Genomic DNA, 22,294 nt, shown 5'->3' on the forward strand with positions numbered 1-22,294 from the left:
CGCCTAAATCCTTCAGAACCCTTTTTGTGGACCAGTGAATAAGCCAATAGGCATGGTGATGACGGTGTGTCCCCAATCCTGTCCCTAGACATTCCCCTGTTATTGGGATCCTATCCCGCTGTATTGTTATTGGCTTGGTGAGTGTGTGTGTTTTGGGGTATCCCTCTCAGTGCTCCAGTCCAGACAGAAGGAGTGAAAGCTGGATGTGGGATTTAAAGATAATCTCCTCACCAGATGGCAAAGCATCACATATTCTTTTTGAGGTGCCCCATGTGACCCACTGTACTGTGTGTGTGTGTGTGTCCCCTTCCCCCGCACACACACATTCACTACTCCTTTGTGATCACATGACAAGGGTACATATGCTAATAACAACCGTGCATTGCATTCATCTAGTGACCTGGTTAAGCCCCTGACTAGAGCGAAAGAGAGAGAGAGAGAGAGAGAGAGAGAGAGAGAGAGAGAGAGAGAGAGAGAGAGAGAGAGAGAGAGAGAGAGAGAGAGAGAGAGAGAGAGAGAGAGAGAGAGAGAGAGAGACTAGAGTGGGAGAGAGAGAAAAGAAACAAAGCATACTCCCTTTCCCTCACACACACACACACATACTCGCGTTCGTGTTCACACACCGTGTGCTAGAGAGGCAGAGTGGAGCGTATGCAGAGGAGAATGGGCAGGTCTCTGAGTCCGAGGGAGAGAGAGGCAGAGAGATACACACTCTCCTCTCACCAAGAATAACAGAAGAGAGAGAGAGTGAGGGAAGGAGGGAAGACAGGACTGGGACGACTCACACACTCTGTCTCACAGACAGACGCTAGCTCGCGTGAGCTGCTTCCAGGCTGGACGGGAATAGACGGTCTCCCTCTACACACACAGACACACACACTGAGGGTCGTGCCATGGTGGTCCAGGAGGCTGTAACCCCGGGTAGGGCCCGCAGACTCATGCTCAAACTACCCGTGGGAACATTACGACGGAACAGTGGAGAGAGGGTAAGATACACTGGATTACACCTTACCTCTCTCTCTCTCTCTCTCTATCTCTCTCTCTCTCTCTCTCTCTCTCTCTCTCTCTCTCTCTCTCTCTCTCTCTCTCTCTCTCTCTCTCTCTCTCTCTCTCTCTCTCTCTCTCTCTCTCTCTCTCTCTCTCTCTCTCTCTCTCTCTCTCTCTCTCTGACTGTCTCTCTCTCTCTCTGACTGTCTCTTTTTGTCCCGCTTCCTGTTTGTCTCTTTCAATCTCTCACTGCTTCTCTGTCTGTCTCCCTCTCTCTGTCTTGCTGTGTTGTTGTGTGTGGTCGGGATTTAATTACAGGGTCTTTGGCTAATCCAGAGACAGTAGCAGATTGAGTTGGGAGGCAAAGCAAGGGCAAAGCTTTTAATCTGAAACTGCACATTGAGTGGACAATGAATGTTGCTCTGTCCCTCTCTCTCTGCCCCTTGTCTGTCCATCCTAATTTTTACCCAGTTTGAAGGTCATTGAGGAGTTTATATACTGTGTTTGTGTGATTTTGGCATACTGGCTTAGTTAGTTATCTTAGCATAATGTTGCCGTACTGTAACAGAGCTGTGTATAGCAAGCCTAGCATAGCATGGCTAATCATTACCCTCCTAGTTCTATCCTGTCTAGTGACACACAGAGGATGCCTGCCAGGCAGCTGTGACTGTCAATGGCGTTGTCTCACGTTTACTTTCAGTTTGATGCTGTTGTGCTTTTGGTGCTGTTTTGCTCTGGTTCAAGTGGAATGTACACAGACCTCAGGACAGGTTCTGACCTGCTGCGTGATTCACTAACTCTCCAGTAAAGATGTTTACAGCGTGTGTGTGTGTGTGTGTGTGTGTGTGTGTGTGTGTGTGTGTGTGTGTGTGTGTGTGTGTGTGTGTGTGTGTGTGTGTGTGTGTGTGTGTGTGTGTGTGTGTGTGTGTGTGTGTGTGTGTGTGTGTGTGTGTGCTTCTGTGTGTGTGTGCTTCTGTGTGTGTGTGCTTCTGTGTGTGTGTGTGCTTCTGTGTGTGTGTGCTTCTGTGTGTGTGTGTGTGCTTCTTTTTGTGTGTGCTTCAGTGTGTGTTTGAGTGATAATAACAGTTTAAGTCACCCCATTCCAATCATGCTGTACTAAAGATGTTGAAACAGTGACGGTAGCAAGTGAGACAGAGTTACATGCAGTGTGTGTGGATGCGCCCTAACACGCAACACACCTACAGTGACATCTCTAGGCATCCAGAGAACATGCTGTCAGGCTATGGTTCTATGGTAGTGGAGGGCCAACCAGAACCTTTCACTGTGTCCCAAACGACTGGCCCTCTGGTGGCAGAAACACGGTGCTGTTTAGTTCCTAGGCCACATGAAACATTTAGAGACTGCATGTGGGTCATAAATGTTAGGGAACTGCTTGCGTAATCCAATAGAGGAGTATTTATATAAAGATAGGAGAAGGGGCTGGTAGTGCTGTGGCCAACCAAAACCTTTCACTGTGGGTATAATCACAGAGGTCTGATCACATGTGGACAAAGCTGTTCCAGTATTATTCATCTTTATGTGCACTATGGACAAGAAACTGTTTTCATTTGAAGTGGTTGTTTGTTCTGGTTAGTGGTTGTGTATCCTGTTTAGCGTGATGTGATTGAGGCCTACCTTAGTTGAGGTTGATTAACATGCCTTCTAGCTGTGAATGTAATTTGTTTTTCCTCTGGGATTTATTCTAAATGACAGGAGCTGTTCGCTGAGCTGTCAGTCTCTAGCTGTAGCCTGCAGGGACACACACACACACACACACACACACACACACACATATATACACACACACACACACATCCACACACACAGTCTTGTACAGCTAACCTTGTGGGGCACACAATTCAGTCCCATTCAAAATCCTTTTTTCCCTAACCCCTAACCCTAATTCTAAACCTAACCCTAACCTTAACCCTTAGCCTAACCCTTAGCCTAACCCTAATTCTAAACCTAACCCTAATCTTAGCAAGCAGTTCCTCATCAACAGATAGTTTGACCAGTTGTAGAGCATTTTGTTAGTCCCCACGAGGTCAAATGCTATTTCTATGGGGTATAGGGTTAAAGTTATAATTAGTTTTAGCATTAGAATTTCATTAATGGTTAGGGTCAGGAGCTAGGGTTAGTTTTAGGGTTAGGGTCAAGGTTAGGTTTTTGGGTTAAGGTTAGGGTTAGGGTTAAGGTTAGGGTTTGGGTTAGTGTGAGGGTACAAGTACAGGTTAGGGTTAGAATTAGGGTTAGGGTCGGGGTTAGGCTAAGGGTTAAGTTTAGGGATAGGATAAGGGTTAAGGTTAGGGTTAGGTTTAGAATTAGGGTTAGGGTCGGGGTTAGGCTAAGGGTTAAGTTTAGGGATAGGATAAGGGTTAGGGTTAGGGTTAGGTTTAGAATTAGGGTTAGGGTCGGGGTTAGGCTAAGGGTTAAGTTTAGGGATAGGATAAGGGTTAGGGTTAGGGTTAGGTTTAGAATTCGGGTTAGGGTCGGGGTTAGGCTAAGGGTTAGGGTTAGTAGATAGTTGAAATGTTACTAATAGTCTGTAGATAGTCTGTAGAGCATCTACAGATGGACTATCCAAATAAAGTGTAATGCATGGTGCAGCTAGTACAAAGTACAGTAGAATCCGTATTACATAAAATGTCACATTCTACCATAAGACACTCAAAAACTCTTTCCTTACAGGGATAACATTACTAGTTAGTATGGTTAGTTCTGTTAGTACACACAGCCAATATTACAGGCTTCAGTCTTAACCATCTTCTGTCTCTCTGTTGGAATGTGCTTTGTTGTATGGTGCTGTTTGATTGGCTGTCGGGAGGAGGTAAAAATAGAGCCATCTGTCACACAGAACTAGATGATGATTATTATTATCATGCTTTTCTAGGCTTACTGACTCTTTTGATGTACACACACACACACACACACACACACACACACACACACACACACACACACACACACACACACACACACACACACACACACACACACACACACACACACACACAGAATAAGACCTACCCATATTTATTAATAGATAGATGCAGATTCACAGAATCACATACGGAGGCGGTCTCACTCTCTCTGATTGTATTCTAAATTTAAGCCTCTTATTTCTCTACTTACAGCTGTGTGGAGTCACACACACACACACGCAATCTGGGGTTGGGCTTCAGTAATTTTGTTTTTCTTGTGGAGAAGGCAACTGCGTGTCTCCTTTCACCATGTAAGGCAGTGCGTGTGCATGAGGTATTTAAGATATGTGTAAATTAGAAGCTTGGCCAAGCTTTTGACTGTAAATCTCAGCTGATGCCTACTAATGTACGCTGCTGAAAGACTGTTCTATTGAATGACACATCAATCGGCTCTCTCATTTCAAAGGCTGAGTATTCCAGCAGGGGTGAATAGGTCCTGTGTTGTTGACTTTACCTCTCCATTACCTGACTGACTGGAGCATCAGCCTGGCTTTGTCTACCTTCATATTTCTGTCAGCCCCTGATCATCCATCCACAGCTGCATCTCTCTCCTGTACTTCCATGTATCATCCATCCACAGCTGCATCTCTCTCCTGTACTTCCATGTATCATCCATCCACAGCTGCATCTCTCTTGTGTACTTCCATGTATCATCCATCCACAGCTGCATCTTTCTCCTGTACTTCCATGTATCATCCATCCACAGCTGCATCTCTCTCCTGTACTTCCATGTATCATCCATCCACAGCTGCATCTCTCTCCTGTACTTCCATGTATCATCCATCCACAGCTGCATCTTTCTCCTGTACTTCCATGTATCATCCATCCACAGCTGCATCTCTCTCCTGTACTTCCATGTATCATCCATCCACAGCTGCATCTTTCTCCTGTACTTCCATGTATCATCCATCCACAGCTGCATCTCTCTCCTGTACTTACATGTATCATCCATCCACAGCTGCATCTCTCTCCTGTACTTCCATGTATCATCCATCCACAGCTGCATCTCTCTCCTGTACTTCCATGTCCATTGTCTATTGCGTAATGTCACTGAGCATCAATACAAATGGTTTAACTATCCAGCTCAGTTGGATTAGTTTAGGTCTTCTTTGAACCTGAAAGCTTGAAAAAGGGTTTAAAGTGATGGTATATGGAGTATATACCGTAAGTGTAGCCCTGAGTGTTTTAGCATTTTAGTTTGAAAGGAAGTGATGTTTGGAGGACTGTTATTTAAAGCTATTGAACAATGCCAGGGGTATAATGGATGCTCTTATACTAATCTGACTTTCAGCTCTAGGTAGACAACTACATATGTATCCTGTCCTTACATGACATAAGTCATTTTCTAATGTCCCACTAATAACAACCAGGTTATACGAGATGATGACGGGGATTGAATTTATGAAAAGTCTTCAGTAAAATTGTAAATTAGTTTCCCCTCCAAAACTTTGGACGAATAAAGAAACGAACGAATAAACGAATAAAGAAATAACAAATAAAATAACGAATAAAGAAATAAAGTAAGAAAGGGATGAAAAGAAAACCAGTGAGAGACGTTTAAGGATAAGATTCTTGAAAGAGGCGAAAGGACGGTTATAGAGACAGACAAAACAAGTGCGTCTCCTCCTCATTGTTGTGTGGTTAACGAGGCGTGGCGTGTTAGACTGTGTCATAACTGTTGACCGTGACCAAAGATGGCCTTGTTCTCCCTGTAGGCACTTGATTTACCACGACTCAGGCAGACCATCATCCACCACCAATAACATACCCCGACACAGAACTATATATCTGCATTATGGAAGAGATTTTGAGAGAGAGAGAGAGAGAGAGAGAGAGAGAGAGAGAGAGAGAGAGAGAGAGAGAGAGAGAGAGAGAGAGAGAGAGAGAGAGAGAGAGAGAGAGAGAGAGAGAGAGAGAGAGAGAGAGAGAGAGAGAGAGAGAGAGAGAGAGAGAGAGAGAGAGACGCGTGCTACTTATATCCCCCCAATAGAATCCCCATACTTTAACGATGACAGCTTCTCCATCCTAGAGGGGGAGATCAACAATTTCCAGGCTCAGGGCCATGTACTAGTCTGTGGCAACCTAAATGCCAGAACTGGACAAGAACCTGACACCCTCAGCACACAGGGGTACAAACACCTACCTGGAGGTGACAGCATTCCCTCCCCCATATGCCCCCGTAGACACAACTAGACCAACATAACCAAAAAAAATGGATCACAACTCCTGCAGCTCTGTCGGACGCTGGGTATGTACATAGTCAATGGTAGGCTTCGAGGGGACTCCTATTGTAGGTACACCTATAGCTTATCTCTTGGCAGTAGTACTGTTACTGTAGACTACTTTATCAATGACCTCCACCCAGAGTCTCTTAGAGCGTTCACAGTCAGTCCACTGACACCTAAGAAACCTATCCAACCAAAAACATAGAGACACAGAAAACCTGAGCCTACGTCTTCACTTTGGTGAATCACTAAAACAATCCAGAAATATATTACAGAAAAAGAAGGAACCGCACATGAGAAATCAGCTCAATGTAATTGAAGAATCCATAGAATCTAACCACTTCTGGGAAAATTGGAAAACGAACGACAACACGAAGAGTTATCTATCCAAAATGTAGATGTATGGATAAACCACTTCTCCTATCTTTTTGGCTCTATAACAAAGAACAAACAACAAAGAGCATATACATGATCAAAAACAAATCTATTAAAGACTACGGAACCACTGGATTTTCCAATTACATTGAATCCAACCCAAAAAGGCCTGTGGGGTTGATGGTATCCTAAATGAAATCATGAAATACACAGACCACGAATTACAATTGGCTATACTTAATCTCTTTAACATCATCCTCAGCTCTGTCACCTTCCCCAATATTTGGAACTAAGGACTGATCACCCCAATCCACAGAAGTGGAGACAAATTTGACCCCAATAACTCCCGTGGGATATGCATCAACAACAACCTCTGGGAAATCCTTTGCATTATCACTAACAGCAGACTCTTACATTTCCTCAGCAAAAACAATGTACTGAGCAAATGTCAAATTGGCTATTTACCAAGTTACCGTACGACAGACCACATATTCATCCTGCACACCCTAATTGACAAACAAACAAACAAAGGCAAAGTCTTCTCATGCTTTGTTTATTTCAAAAAAGCTTTTGACTCAATTTTGCATGAGGGTCTGCTACACAAATTGATGGAAAGTGGTGTTGGGTGAAAAACATATGACATTATAAAATCCATGTACACAACAACAAGTTTGCGGTTAGAATTGGAAAAAAACACACATTTCTTTCCACATGGCCAGGGAGTGAGAAAGGGATGCAGCTTAGGCCCCACCCTCTTCAAGATATATATCAATGAATTGGCGAGGGCACTAGAACAGTCAGCACCCGGCCTCACCCTACTAGAATCTGAAGTAAAATGTCTACTGTTTGCTGATGATCTGGTGCTTCTGTCCCCAACCAAGGAGAGCCTACAGCATCACCTAGATCTTATGCACAGATTCTGTCAGACCTGGGCGCTGACCGTAAATCTCAGTAAGAGAAAAATAATGGTGTACCAAAAAAGGTCCAGTTGCCAGGACCACGTATACAAATTCCTTCTAGACACCGTTGCCCTAGAGCACACAAAAAACTATACATACCTCGGCCTAAACATCAACGCCACAGGTAATTTCCACAAAGCTGTGAAACATCTGAGAGACAAGGCAAGAAGGGCCTTCTATGCAATCAAAAGGAGCATAAAATTTGACATACCAATTAGGATCTGGCAAAGAAATACTTGAATCAGTTGTAGAACTCATTGCCCTTTATGGTTGAGGTCAACCAAGAATTCACAAAATGGGACAAACACCAAATTGAGACTCTGCATGCAAAATTCTGCAAAAATATCCCCTGTGTACAACGTAAAACACCAAATGGTGCATGCAGAGCAGAATTAGGCCGATGCCCGCTAATTATCAAAATCCAGAAAAGAGACGCTAAATTATACAACCACCTAAAAGGAAGCAATTCCCAAACCTTCCATAACAAAGCCTTCACCTACAGAGAGATGAACCTGGAGAAGAGCCCCCTAAGCAAGCGGTCCTGAGGGTCAGTACACAAACAGACCCCACAGAGCCCTAGGACAGCAACACAATTAGACGTAACCAAATCATGAGAAAACAAAAAGATAATTACTTGACACATTGGAAAGAATTTACAAAAAAAGTGAGCAAACTATAATGCTATTTGGTCCTAAACAGAGAATACACAGTGGCATAATACCTGAACACTGTGACTGGCCCAAAATTAAGGAAATCTGAGCATAGCCTTGCTATTGAGAAAGGCCATTAAAGGCAGACCTGGCTCTCAAGAGAAGACAGGCTTTTTGCACACTGCCCACAAAATGAGGTGGAAACTGAGCTGTGTTTCCTATCCTCCTGCCAAATGTATGACCTTATTAGAGACACATATTTCCCCCAGATTACACAGACCCACATAGAATTGAAAAACAAATCCAATTTTGATAAACTCCCATATCTATTGGGTGAAATACCACAATGTGCCATCACAGCAGCAAGATGTGTGACATGTTGCCACAAGAAAAGGGCATCCAGTGAAGAACAAACACCATTGTCAATACAACCTATATTTATGTGCATTTATTTTCCATTTAACTATTTGCACATCATTACAACACTGTATATTGACATAATATGACATTTGAAATATCTTTATTATTTTGGAGCTTTTGTGAGCGTAATGTTTACTGTACATTTTTTATTGTTTATTTCACTTTTGTTTACTATCACTTGCTCTGGCAATGTAAAAATGTGTTTCCCATGCCAATAAATCCCTTTAAATTGAAATTAGAGAGAGACAGAGAGCGAGAGAGAGAGAGAGAGAGAGAGAGAGAGAGTCAATCTCTTACAGAGGGGAAAAACAGCAAAATGTTTAGCTGGTTAGCGTTGCTCTCCTAGGAGACGCCTCAGTGTCAGGCGGGTTCTCACAGGTCCGCACAGCAGGAGAGGGTACACTCACACACACACACACACACACGCACGGTATAGTGAACAATTATGTCATTGTCAAAGGTAACCAACCTAAAAGGGTTCTTCGGCAGTCCCCATAGGAGAACCATTTGAAAACCTATTTTTGGTTCCAGGTAGAACCAGCGCATTCTGAAAGTATTCAGACCCCTTGACTTTTTTCACATTTTGTACTTTACAGCCTTATTCTAAAATGGAGTAAATCATTTTTTCCCCCTCATCAATCTACACACAATACCGTATAATGACAAAGTAAAAACTGTTTATTTTTATTTTTGCAAATGTATAATAAAAATAAAATGAAACTTTTGAAGCCCCTTTGGCAGCAATTACAGCATTAAGTATTCTTGGGTATGACACTGCAAGCTTGGCACACCTGCATTTGGGGAGTTTCTCCCATTCTTCTCTGCAGATCTTCTCAAGCTCTGTCAGGTTGGATGGGGAGCGTCACTGCACAGCTATTTTCAGGTTTCTGCAGAGATGTTCGATCAGGTTCAAGTCCGGGCTCTGGCTGGGCCACTCAAGAACATTGAGAGACATGTCCCGAAGCCACTCTTGCGTTGTCTTGGGTGTGTGCTTAGGGCCTTTGTCCTGTTGGAAGATGAACCTTCACCCCAGTCTGAGGTCCTGAGTGCTCTGGATCTGTCTTTCCCTCAATCCTGACTAGTCTCACAGTTCCTGCCGCTGAAAAACATCCCCACAGCATGATGCTGTCACCACCATGCTTCACCATAGAGATGGTGCCAGGTTTGCTCCAGACATGGCGCTTAGCCTTCAGGCCAAAGAGTTCAATCTTGGTTTCTTCAGACCAGAGAATCTTGTTTCTCATGGTATGACAGTCCTTTAGGTGCCTTTTGGCAAACTCCAAGAGGGCTGTCATGTGCCTTTTACTTAGGAGTGGTTTCCATCTGGCCACTCTATCATAAAGGCCTGATTGGTAGAGTGCTGCAGAGATGGATGTCCTTCTGGAAGGTTCTCCCAGGGTCTGAATATTAATGTTAATAAGGTACACTGCTCAAAAAAATAAAGGGAACACTAAAATAACACATCCTAGATCTGAATGAATGAAATATTCTTATTAAATACTTTTTTCTTTACATAGTTGAATGTGCTGACAACAAAATCACACAAAAATTATCAATGGAAATCAAATTTATCAACCCATGGAGGTCTGAATTTGGAGTCACACTCAAAATTAAAGTGGAAAACCACACTACAGGCTGATCCAACTTTGATGTAATGTCCTTAAAACAAGTCAAAATGAGGCTCAGTAGTGTGTGTGGCCTCCACGTGCCTGTATGACCTCCCTACAACGCCTGGGCATGCTCCTGATAAGGTGGCGGATGGTCTCCTGAGGGATCTCCTCCCAGACCTGGACTAAAGCATCCGCCAACTCCTGGACAGTCTGTGGTGCAACGTGGCGTTGGTGGATGGAGCGAGACATGATGTCCCAGATGTGCTCAATTGGATTCAGGTCTGGGGAACGGGCGGGCCAGTCCATAGCATCAATGCCTTCCTCTTGCAGGAACTGCTGACACACTCCAGCCACATGAGGTCTAGCATTGTCTTGCATTAGGAGGAACCCAGGGCCAACCGCACCAGCATATGGCCTCACAAGGGGTCTGAGGATCTCATCTCGGTACCTAATGGCAGTCAGGGTACCTCTGGCGAGCACATGGAGGGCTGTGCGGCCCCCCCAAAGAAATGCCACCCCACACCATGACTGACCCACCGCCAAACCGGTCATGCTGGAGGATGTTGCAGGCAGCAGAACGTTCTCCACGGCGTCTCCAGACTCTGTCACGTCTGTCACGTGCTCAGTGTGAACCTGCTTTCATCTGTGAAGAGCACAGGGCGCCAGTGGCGAATTTGCCAATCTTGGTGTTCTCTGGCAAATGCCAAACGTCCTGCACGGTGTTGGGCTGTAAGCACAACCCCCACCTGTGGACTTCGGGCCCTCATACCACCCTCATGGAGTCTGTTTCTGACCGTTTGAGCAGACACATGCACATTTGTGGCCTGCTGGAGGTCATTTTGCAGGGCTCTGGCAGTGCTCCTCCTGCTCCTCCTTGCACAAAGGCGGAGGTAGCGGTCCTGCTGCTGGGTTGTTGCCCTCCTACGGTCTCCTCCACGTCTCCTGATGTACTGGCCTGTCTCCTGGTAGCGCCTCCATGCTCTGGACACTACGCTGACAGACACAACAAACCTTCTTGCCACAGCTCGCATTGATGTGCCATCCTGGATGAGCTGCACTACCTGAGCCACTTGTGTGGGTTGTAGACTCCGTCTCATGCTACCACTAGAGTGAAAGCACCGCCAGCATTCAAAAGTGACCAAAACATCAGCCAGGAAGCATAGGAACTGAGAAGTGGTCTGTGGTCACCACCTGCAGAACCACTCCTTTATTGGGGGTGTCTTGCTAATTGCCTATAATTTCCACCTGTTGTCTATTCCATTTGCACAACAGCATGTGAAATTTAATGTCAATCAGTTTTGCTTCCTAAGTGGACTTTTTGATTTCACAGAAGTGTGATTGACTTGGAGTTACATTGTGTTTTTTAAGTGTTCCCTTTATTTTTTTGAGCAGTGTATTTCTAAAAACCTGTTTTCACTTTGTCATTATGGGTTATTGTGGGTAGATGGATGAGGATTTTATATTTATTTAATCAATTTTAGAATAAGACTGTAACGTAACAGAATGTGGAAAAAGTCAAGGTGTCTGAATACTTTCCGAATGCAGTGTATGTAGAACCCTTTCCACAGAGTTCAACGTGGAACGTAAAAGGGTTCTACCTGGAACTGCTTTGAAACCATTTTTCTAAGAATGTAGTGTTGGTACAAGAATGCTAGTCAATGCTCATTACCTTTAACCCTCCTGTCGTTTCCAATCACTGCCTTAAATCATTCTGCCTCATCCAATCAGAGAGAAGGTCAGTAGTGGACAGGGGCATCATGAGCCTGTGGGCGGTTCTGTGATCCATCTTTATTAGGCCTCTTAAAGTAATCTCCATTGATTTATATTTAATTGTTTTTCGGTTTTGAGAAAATACTCACTATTCCTCATGTCTCCCTCCATTCGTGCCTGTTCATGTGTACCTCTAACCCATGTGTCATCCATGGGTTAGAGGTTCAAAACGATCACAAAAGAAAGCTGCTGATGGATCCTAAAACTATTCTGGCACACTGACCTTGAAAGGTAGCTGCAGTAGTGTAGTTTTATACTTCTGTCTACCCTGGTTCTATGTTCCTCCATAGATTCCCAGGGGGTGCTTTCCTCCATAGATTCCCAGGGGGTGTTTTCCTCCATAGATTCCCAGGGGGTGCTTTCCTCCATAGATTCCCAGGGGGTGCTTTCCTCCATAGATTCCCAGGGGGTGCTTTCCTCCATAGATTCCCAGGGGGTGCTTTCCTCCATAGATTCCCAGGGGGTGCTTTCCTCCATAGATTCCCAGGGGGTGCTTTCCTCCATAGATTCTCTGGCCCTGGGGGTTCTGGCTTTGAAATGAGAGAGGGACGGGGACGTTAGGTGGGGTTGGGATTGGAAAGAGAGTGTGAAAGGGTTGCAGTTGAGTTTGGATTCTTAAGCCCTTCTCTCCCACTCTTATGGATGAAAGGGTACCCCCCTCTTCCCTTGGAGCGCTTTGGAAGGAGAGAATGTTTTTGACACCACCCTACCTCTCTCCCCCTTTTCCCCTCCACTCCTCCTTCCCTCTTCTGTTTTTCACTTGTTGATCAGAGTAACAGTTATGCCCGGTCCCAAACCGACCTCTAGACCCTACCCCTAGACACCTCTCATAGATCTGAAAACAGCAGATGGATTATACTGTGTATTTGTACATCAGTGGAGGCTGCTGATGTATCAAATGATACCATTCCATGTACTCCATTCCAGCCATTATTATGAGCCATCCTCCCCTCAGCAGCCTCCACTGTTGTACATGACTCATATTCCCAGATAATCTGCCTGCAGAATTACATAGTAAAATGAACACAGACAAAAACACCGAAAATAATGAATCAAAGGTGGTCGAGCAGATCCATCCACTGTTTCTTCTCCACTGTCTCCCAGTACTGTAGGCCTACATCCCAGTCCTGCTCTGTGATCCCTCCAGGCCTCCATCTGGCCTTGCCTGACTGAGGCTGGCCCTGGGTCTGTTGTTAATTAGAGCCCATGATCTATTCTCAGACATAACTACATAGAACCATGACACGCACAAGCACACAGGCACACGTACACACACACACAACACACCCACACACACACACACACACACACACACACACATAGTGGTGTCTGTCTTCCATTGCTCAACAACAGGATATGAGACCTCTAAATATCTCCAGATATAGAAGGTCTCTCTGAGAGGGAGAGAACAAGACTCAATGAGCTCTTCACTGTGAAGCTGGGACAAACTGACTCACACATCAAGGGCCTATTCATAAACAGAGAGACAGAGAGAAAATAGGGAGCAAGGGGAGGGAGAGAGAGAAAATAGGGAGCAAGAGGAGGGAGAGAGGACAGCGGGAGTGAGCGAGCGAGAGAAGGGGGGAGGAAGAAAATGGAGGGAAAGAAAAGCAGAGCTCTCTGCTCCTACAGAGTAAAGGTTACCCCTGTCCCCTGTCTCAGGATGTTTCTCTATTAGAATGATCTGGAACAGTGATGCTTCAGTGAGAGCATGTGTGCATGTGTGTGCGCTCACGTGTGAGTTTGCGCATGTGTGTGTGTTACTGGGTACCAGGTATGGTTGCAAAGGGAGGGTACATTACTGGAAACTTTCTAAGTTGACCAGTAAACTGCCTGTATTTCGGTACCCTTCAAGGTTTATTTAGAATTTTTCTGGTAACTTTTTTAGATAATTCAGAACGTCAAAGGTGTCTGTAATTATCTCTGGCCCTCTGTGTGGCCTTATCACATGTAAAATATATTAAATAATAAAAACTGAAAGTATAGAATGACAAAGCTGTAAAACATTATCCTAAATTTAATCCATCATCTTCGTGAATACCATTGGTGTTTAAAATGAGGGTTTTAGTATGAAATATTGTCTAGATTTTTTTTTTACACTTTTATTTCATGTGCTATGTCAATATTCACTTGTTGTCAGTGTTTTTGCGTCAAACTGGTTGCAGTCAATAGTTGGAAGAGTTGCAGATATGCTTTTTTCTCTTGAAACATATGGTCTATCTATTAGAAAATCATGGACAATATGGACACAGATATAACAAAAATGAATATTATACAGTATGTTAATACAAAAATAAAAATGTTATTCAATGTTATTCAAGTATATGTTACCAAAATTACCATAGATTGCCATAGATTTTCTGTTAATTACCAAAATCACCCAAGATTCTGGTAACTTTGGTAAATTAGCGGTAGTTTTGCAACCATAGTACCAGGCCTTGCCAACTTTGTGAATAACCTTCAGTATCAATCTGCCTGTCCATTCCTTCTGGTCCTCACAGGGTCTGGCAAAGTTGAATATCCCAAACCTCCTAGCCTCTCTGTTCTATCACTATGGTTTCGAAAGTATTTTCTGTTGCAATGGTAACGGTCATCTGGCACTCTGCTGAGGACTATTCCATGACCTTTCCCAGGATTCCACAGGACACTGTACACACACAACATCCTGGGAACACACACACAACAAATATTTACACCCATCCTAAAGTACAGTTAGTGAGAGCTGACCTTCTGTAGACCCCACAGTAACAGCCAGGACTCGGCTGTGGAAAAAGTGGAACACTTACACATCTGGAATGTCAAACATTCCAGAGGCCATGTCCAATGTTCCCTCAACATTGTTTGGCAATGAGCAAATTTCAGGTCTGCTGAGCGCAAACTTGAAAGAAAAAATCTCTTGCATAGTTCGTTTTGTTTCGGTATGTTGCATTGAAAGTGGCTAATGTTGCATTGATTTCATCACAATTGCCACAGTAAAGGGAAACGTTGATAATGTTAACTAACAGGGAAAACTCTAGAAAGTTGAGTGAAGTTCAATCTCGTGCTTCTCTCCGTAGGCTGATAGTTCTTCTGCGCTTTGCGTGGCAGGGAGCTAGGCGGCAGTCTCTCGGGACTACTGCTGGCTGGTGCAGCGTGCAGCTTAGAGGGAACATTGGCAATGTCTACACTTGACACTTACATGCGACTTTCGCTATCAGAATACAAAGATCATATTGAAAGGACGCATTGTGTGCGGACCGTCATTAGCAATCTAGCGTGTGAGGAACATGTTTGCTGGCTTCATAAATGCTAGCCAGCTAGCTAATATTGCCCCCCTCCCCCCAAAAGAGTGAATTCCATGATCAGAAGTCCATGATCAGAATACAAAAACTGCATTATCTGTCAAGTCTAGACACGGACCCCGAAAGTAGATTTCTCAAGACCATCTGACACAGGGCTGGCTCCCTGCCGCGCAGAGCACAGAAGGTCTATCAAATTGATGACCCCTGAAAATCACCGTTTAGGATGTTTGGGGTTTTTAGGTTAACACCCCACCATCTGTGGTATTACTGTGAGTGGGAGAGAGAGATAGAAAGGCATAAACACACTAGCATTCTCTCTATCTAAGCTCAGATGAGTGCAGTGCTCTTACAGTAGGGAGAATTATGAAACAAAAATCCTGCTTTTACCAGCATTCAGAGTTGATGTATGTTGTGATAGTAATTTCTTTCAACTTCTATTGACAATCATTATCAAATGAATGGTATTAGTGTCATACAGCAGATATTCAGCTCCACATACACAAATGCACGATACACATACACCAGAGGAGGCTGCTGAGGGGAGGACGGCTCATAATAATGTCCGGAACGGAGCAAATGGAATGGTATAAACATGTGTTTGATGTATTTGACAACATTCCTTCAATTCCCCTCCAGCCATTACCATGAGCCCGTCCTCCCCAATTAAGGTGCCACCAACCTCCTTTGACATACACACACGGCTGCTGCATTCTTATAAAACCCCAACTCAGCAGTAAGCATTGACCCTTGTGTCGATATCATCCTCCCCACCCCCACACTATGAATCAGTCCAGTCCACTCAATAGGCCCCTTCAGTTTGGTGGTATTGAACTCATTCACTCTGCTGTATTGATCAAGGCCTTCTGCTGGATTGCTGAGGAAGAGGGAATAAATCCAATCTATCTATTGTATTTGAATGGGCCTGTAGGGGAAAGGCATGTTTGGAATTTATAAGATGTTTACAACCACAACTAACCAGACACAAAGCATCATGGGAAATACCCATGAGGAGATTGTCGAGGTACAGTGCCTTGCAAAAGTATTCATCCCCTGTCACGCCCTGACCTTAGAGAGCCTTTTTATGTCTCTATTTGGTTTGGTCAGGGTGTGATTTGGGGTGGGCATTCTATGTTTTGTTTTTCCATGATTTTGTATTTCTATATTTTGGCCGGGTATGGTTCTCAATCAGGGACAGCTGTCTATCGTTGTCTGTGATTGGGAACCATACTTACGTACCCCTTTTCCCTCCTTTCTTTGTGGGAAGTTAACTTTGTTTGTGGCACATAGCCCTTAAGCTTCACGGTTGTTTTGTATTGTTTATTGTTTTTGTCGGCGTCATTTCTAAATAAAATAATATGTACGTTAAGAAGTCACATAAATAGTTAGATTGCACACAGGTGGACTTTATTTAAGTGTCACATGATCTCAGTATATATACACCTGTTCCGAAAGAGGCCCAGAGTCTGCAACACCACTAAGCAAGGGGCACCACCAAGCAAGCAACACCATGAAGACCAAGGAACTCTCCAAACAGGTCAGGGACAAAGTTGTGGAGAAGTACAGATCAGGGTTGGGTTATAAAAAATATCAGAAACTTTGAACATCCCACTGAGCACCATTACATCCATTATAAAAAATGGAAAGAATATGGCACCACAACAAACCAGCCAAGAGAGGGCCGCCCACCAAAACTCACGGACCAGGCAAGGAGGGCATTAATCAGAGAGGCAACAAAGACACCAAAGATAACCCTGAAGGAGCTGCAAACTCCACAGCGGAGATTGGAGTATCTGTCCATAGGACCACTTTAAGCCGTACACTCCACAGAGCTGGGCTTTACTGAAGAGGGGCCAGAAAAAAGCCATTGCTTGAAGAAAAAAAGAAGCAAACACGTTTGGTGTTCACCAAAAGACATGTGGGAGACTCCCCAAAAATATGGAAGAAGGTACTCTGGTCAGATGAAACTAAAATGTAGCTTTTTGGCCATCAAGGAAAACGCTATGTCTGGCGCAAACCCAACACCTCTCATCACCCCGAGAACACCATCCCCACAGTGAAGCATGGTGGTGGCAGCATCATGCTGTGTGGATGTTCTTCATTGGCAGGGACTGGGAAACTGGTCAGAATTGAAGGAATGATGGATGGCGCTAAATACAGGGAAATTCTTGAAGGAAACCTGTTTCAGTCTTCCAGAGATTTGAGACTGGGCCGGAGGTTCACCTTCCAGCAGAACAATGACCCTAAGCATAGTGCTAAAGCAACACTCAAGTGGTTTAAGGGGAAACATTTAAATGTCTTGGAATGGCCTAGTCAAAGCTAAGACCTCAATCCAATTTAGAATCTGTGGTATGACTTAAAGATTGCTGTACACCAGCAGAACCCATCCAACTTGAAGGAGCTGGAGCAGTTTTGCCTTGAAGAATGGGCAAAACTCCCAGTGGCTAGATGTGCCAAGGTTATAGAGACATACCCAAAGAGACTTGCAGCTGTAATTGCTGCAAAAGGTGGCTCTACAAAGTATTGACTTTGGGGGGGTGAATATTTATGCACGCTCAAGTTTTCTGTTTTTTTGTGTTATTTCTTGTTTGTTTCACAATAAAAAATATATTTTGCATCTTCAAAGTCGTAGGCATGTTGTGTAAATCAAATGATACAAACACCAAAAAAATCTATTTTAATTCCAGGTTGTAAGGCAACAAAATAGGAAAAGGGGGGTGAATACTTTCGCGAGCCACTGTATGATATGTGTTAGATGTAACACATCTTGGTGTTTTAGATGGAAAATGCATGTTGATGTTGCCGTTATCATGAAAGGTAGATTGCTAGGTTTTCATGGGTATAGATAAAGTTAAGTCTCAAAGGACAGGGGGGGGTGCATGGTGTTCTTTCATTCTCAGAGGTCACATCAGGCCACACAATGTCCTAGGGATTCTGGTTCCTGGTTAAAAACCGGAGAATGTGGCCTGACTCCCAGAGCTGAGAGAAAACACTCCCATCCTCCATCTGGAGACGGGACGTCAGCGAATCTGCTGGCTGCTGTGTGTGTGTGCGTGCAATGGAGTTGGGTAAGATGAGAAGCGAACTGACCGGTGGCTGAGTGGAGGTGTGGAGAGTGTAAGCACACCCCTCTATCCTCCACAGAGAGAGATAACAGTCACCTTTCCCTGTCCCTGTCACTCATCTACTGGGTCTCCCTTTCCTTCCTTCTCTCCGTCTGTTTGTCAGCCTGGAGCCTGGAATGCTCTGGAACTGAGTGTCACTTTAAAAACAACTAACAGACCAAAAAAGAAAAAGGGAGAGAGCGAGAAAGGGAGAGAGTGAGCAAGGAACAGGCAGTGGGAATGTTTGTGTTTGTCGCAACCAGACTTTGGCTCTCAGGGTTTCTTCAGTTACAGGGGAGGAGAGAGGAGAGAGGGATAGGGGATTTGTTTGGGGATTTGTCTAGCTGCGTGGGATATTGACACAGGATTGTGGTGACCTCTCTTTTTACGGAGTGATCAGAATGTTGGATCCTTAGAGAGAAGAGCGAGGAAACAAGGCATTTTAGCCTGACCTGTGGATACCCACCTGTCATCTGGTGTACCTGTTTTCTTGTGGATAGCTACATTTGTATTTCTATGATGGAGGCAGTACTGCTGGGTCTGGAGGATGTGCTGTTCACACGTCAGGGTCTGCTGTGGACCTTCACCTCCTCAGCTCTCAGACATCTCCGCGCACTACACCTCACACACGCACACAGGTGTGTCCCCAGGCCACTGTACCAGGTAGGATACACCTCACACACACACACACACAGACACTACACTGTATGTGAGAGGAAGTGTTAAAATAAGCTTCAGACTATAGGTCAGTGTGCCGTAACTTGATGCTGTCACTAATGAAGGGGTTAGGACAGCGGGGGTTAAATGAAAGGCCGGTCAGGGCTCTAGGCAGAGTAGAGAGGAATAAAGGGGCTAACAGCTGGTGTGTAACTAACTAGGTGCATTCTCAAGGCGACAGGGCTATACAGTAGGTTTATTCTGAAGTATGAGACAAAATCAGTTGTTGTGGACAAGCTTCTGGTGTGATGGGGATAGTGGGTTGTTTTTATAGAGTGATCTAGGTGCTCCAATCCACTCATATAGTAGTAACATGGACTGGAATACAGCCACTGTCATACCTTCATATCACATAACCTATGGCTCATATTTGCGGATGTTGTGTATTTCAGAGTGTGTGTTTGTGTATGGAGTGTGTGTGGTGTGTTAGTAGGCCATTGATTCCTCTCTATAAAGAATGAGAGTGTTCTGGCCCAGTTCTACCTAATGCAGAGACAAAAGCCTCTTTAGTAGTTGTTGTTTCTCTTTCAGGACACACACACACACACACATTTTTATAAACTCCAAATACTCAGTATTCACAATGTCAGCAGGAAGAAGCAAGTGTTTTTGGTTACCGTTGGGTTGCTAGGGCTGTTTTTAAAGGCCCGGTAACTGAGTGCTGAGTGTTCTTGGGAGTGTGAAAGTGGGTGTTTCTTCATACACACACACACACACACACGTACACACACACACATTTTCAGGGGTATGAAAGATGGTGTTTGGTCACAGACTGGAGAACTCTATGTTCAGATTTACAGCCAGGTCACCTTTTCACTCTGTGTGTGTGTGTGTGTGTGTGTGTGTGTGTGTGTGTGTGTGTGTGTGTGCGTGCGTGCGTGCGTGCGTGCGTGCGTGCGTGCGTGCGTGCGTGCGTGCGTGCGTGCGTGCGTGCGAGTGAGAGACACCAGCTCTGACACGGCAGAATTGATGATCAGTATTCGCTCCACCATGTCTGAATCTGCACAGAGAGCAATTAGTATTCCTTACTCATCCCACCTTCCCTGTGTGCAGTCCACACTGTCAGGCCCCACCAGACGAACCCAGAGAGGGATCACAGAGGTACTAGGGCTGTATTCAGAGCATCATACAGCAACAGACACACACACTCTCACACACTTCCCCTCTTTCTGGCTCACTGCCTTGGCTCCCCTTTAAAGAACTGTGTTATTAGGGAGGACATCTTATCATCTTACAGAGGTCAAGTTGAAAAGTTTGCCCTCATGAAGGGTCGACACAATGACAGGAAAACCCTAAACCTCCCCTCATATCATGCACTTCCCCTGAATACACCTCTTACTCAGGAAACACCCTAACTCCCCTCAAAACAGACATAATCACCCCGACTACCCTTTGCAACTTTCTCTACGGCAAAACAAGCCTTCCCTGTGGATGATAAAGTAGTAATGGATGTTCTGAGGGCAAGGTCAGTAGTAATGAGTGATCCAGACTTCCAGAAATGGCAGACTGACTACACTACCATTCAGCTCATACTGTAGTAGCTCTCTCACCAACAAGGAACTGTTATACTTTATCTGGTACAAAACTATAGAGAGAGAGAGAGAGAGAGAGAGAGAGAGAGAGAGAGAGAGAGAGAGAGAGAGAGAGAGAGAGAGAGAGAGAGAGAGAGAGAGAGAGAGAGAGAGAGAGAGAGAGAGAGAGAGAGAGAGAGAGAGAGAGAGAGAGAGAGAGATGATTTTCCCACTGTACCTTCCCCCTAACACTTCTATTCTCAACCACTCCTCCTTCTCTCTTCACTGTAGCCCCAGGTATTTCCTGAGTAGATCCCCAGCCCCCTACCTCTGTCCCTGTCCACTTCTCAGCTCTGACCCTAGGTCTGCTTTCCTCTCTCTTGTTCTAGGGGAAACTCCTTCAGTGTCTTCCTCCCCTATTATTCTCTCATTTTCTCTCTCTCAAAGAGTATAAGTGTTCACAGGCATGTGTGTACATTTACGGATGTGTGTGTGAAATCCTCACAAATACTCACACAAATTAAATTGTATTTGTCACATGCGCCAGTGTAGACTTTACTGGGAAATGCTTACTTACGAGTTCAAAAATAATTATACAAATAAAATAGTAATACAAGGGGATAAAATAAAATACACAACAATGAATCTATTGACTTCACAGAGTATTCCTACCCCTTGACTTATTTCACATGTTGTTGTGTTATAGCCTGAATTCAAAATGGATTAAATAGATTTGTTTTTCTCACCCATCTACACACAATACCCGATAATGACAAAGTATAAGCATGTTTTTAGAAATGTTTGCTAATTTATTGGAAATTAAATACATAAATATTTAATTTACATAAGTATTCAGACCCCAGAGTCAATACATGTTAGAATCACATTACAGCTGTGAGTCTTTCTGGGTAAGTCTCTAAGAGCCTTGCACATCTGGATTGTACAATATTTGCACATTGTTCTTTAAAAAATTCTGTCATGTTGGTTGTTGATCATTGCTAAACAGCCATTTTCAAGTCTTGCCATAGATTTTAAAGCCTATTTAAGTCAAAACTGTAATTAGGCCGTCTTAGTAAGAAACTCCATTGTATTTTTGGCCTTGTGTTTTAGGTTATTGTCTTACTGAAAGGTGAATGTGTCTCCCAGTGTCTGGTGGAAAGCAGACTGAACCAGGTTTTCCTCAAGGATTTTGCATGTACTTAGCTCTAGTCAGTCTATTTTTATCCTTAAAAACTTCCTAGTCCTTGCCAATGACAAGCATACCCATAACATGATGCAGCCACAACAATGCCTGAAAATATGTAGAGTGGTACTCAGTGATGTGTTGTGTTGGATTTGCCCCAAACATATTGCTTTGTATTTAGGACATAATGTCAATTTTTTTGCCACATTTTTTGCAGTTTTACTTTAGTGGCTTATTGCAAACGGGGTGGTTTGGAATATTTTTATTCTGTACAGGCTTCCTTCTTTTCCTCTATCATTTCGTTTACTATTGTGGAGTAACAGCAATGTTTTTGATCTATCCTCAGTTTTCTCCTATCACAGGCATTAAACTCTGTAACTGTTGTAAAGTCACCATTGGTGTCACGCCCTGGCCATAGAGAGGACTAGGGTGACTAGGGTGGGCATTCTAGTTTCTTTATTTCTATGTTTTGTATTTCTATGTTTTGGCCGGGTATGGTATTCAATCAGGGACAGCTATCTATC

General features: G+C 44.1%; 1 protein-coding gene across 1 annotated transcript in view; it reads left to right on the forward strand.

Moving 5' to 3' along the window:
• Positions 1 to 618: 618 nt before the first annotated feature.
• Positions 619 to 22,294, forward strand: part of LOC120053986 (FERM domain-containing protein 4A-like) — a 139,617-nt gene continuing 117,941 nt past the window's right edge. Inside the window, exon 1 of the mRNA XM_039001336.1 lies at positions 619 to 986. Coding sequence (XP_038857264.1) covers positions 894 to 986 — 93 coding nt within the window. The 5' untranslated portion in view covers positions 619 to 893. The remainder of the gene's footprint in view (positions 987 to 22,294) is intronic.

The sequence above is a fragment of the Salvelinus namaycush genome, chromosome 9, assembly GCF_016432855.1.
Source record: "Salvelinus namaycush isolate Seneca chromosome 9, SaNama_1.0, whole genome shotgun sequence".
In the NCBI taxonomy this organism is placed as follows: Eukaryota; Metazoa; Chordata; class Actinopteri; order Salmoniformes; family Salmonidae; genus Salvelinus; species Salvelinus namaycush.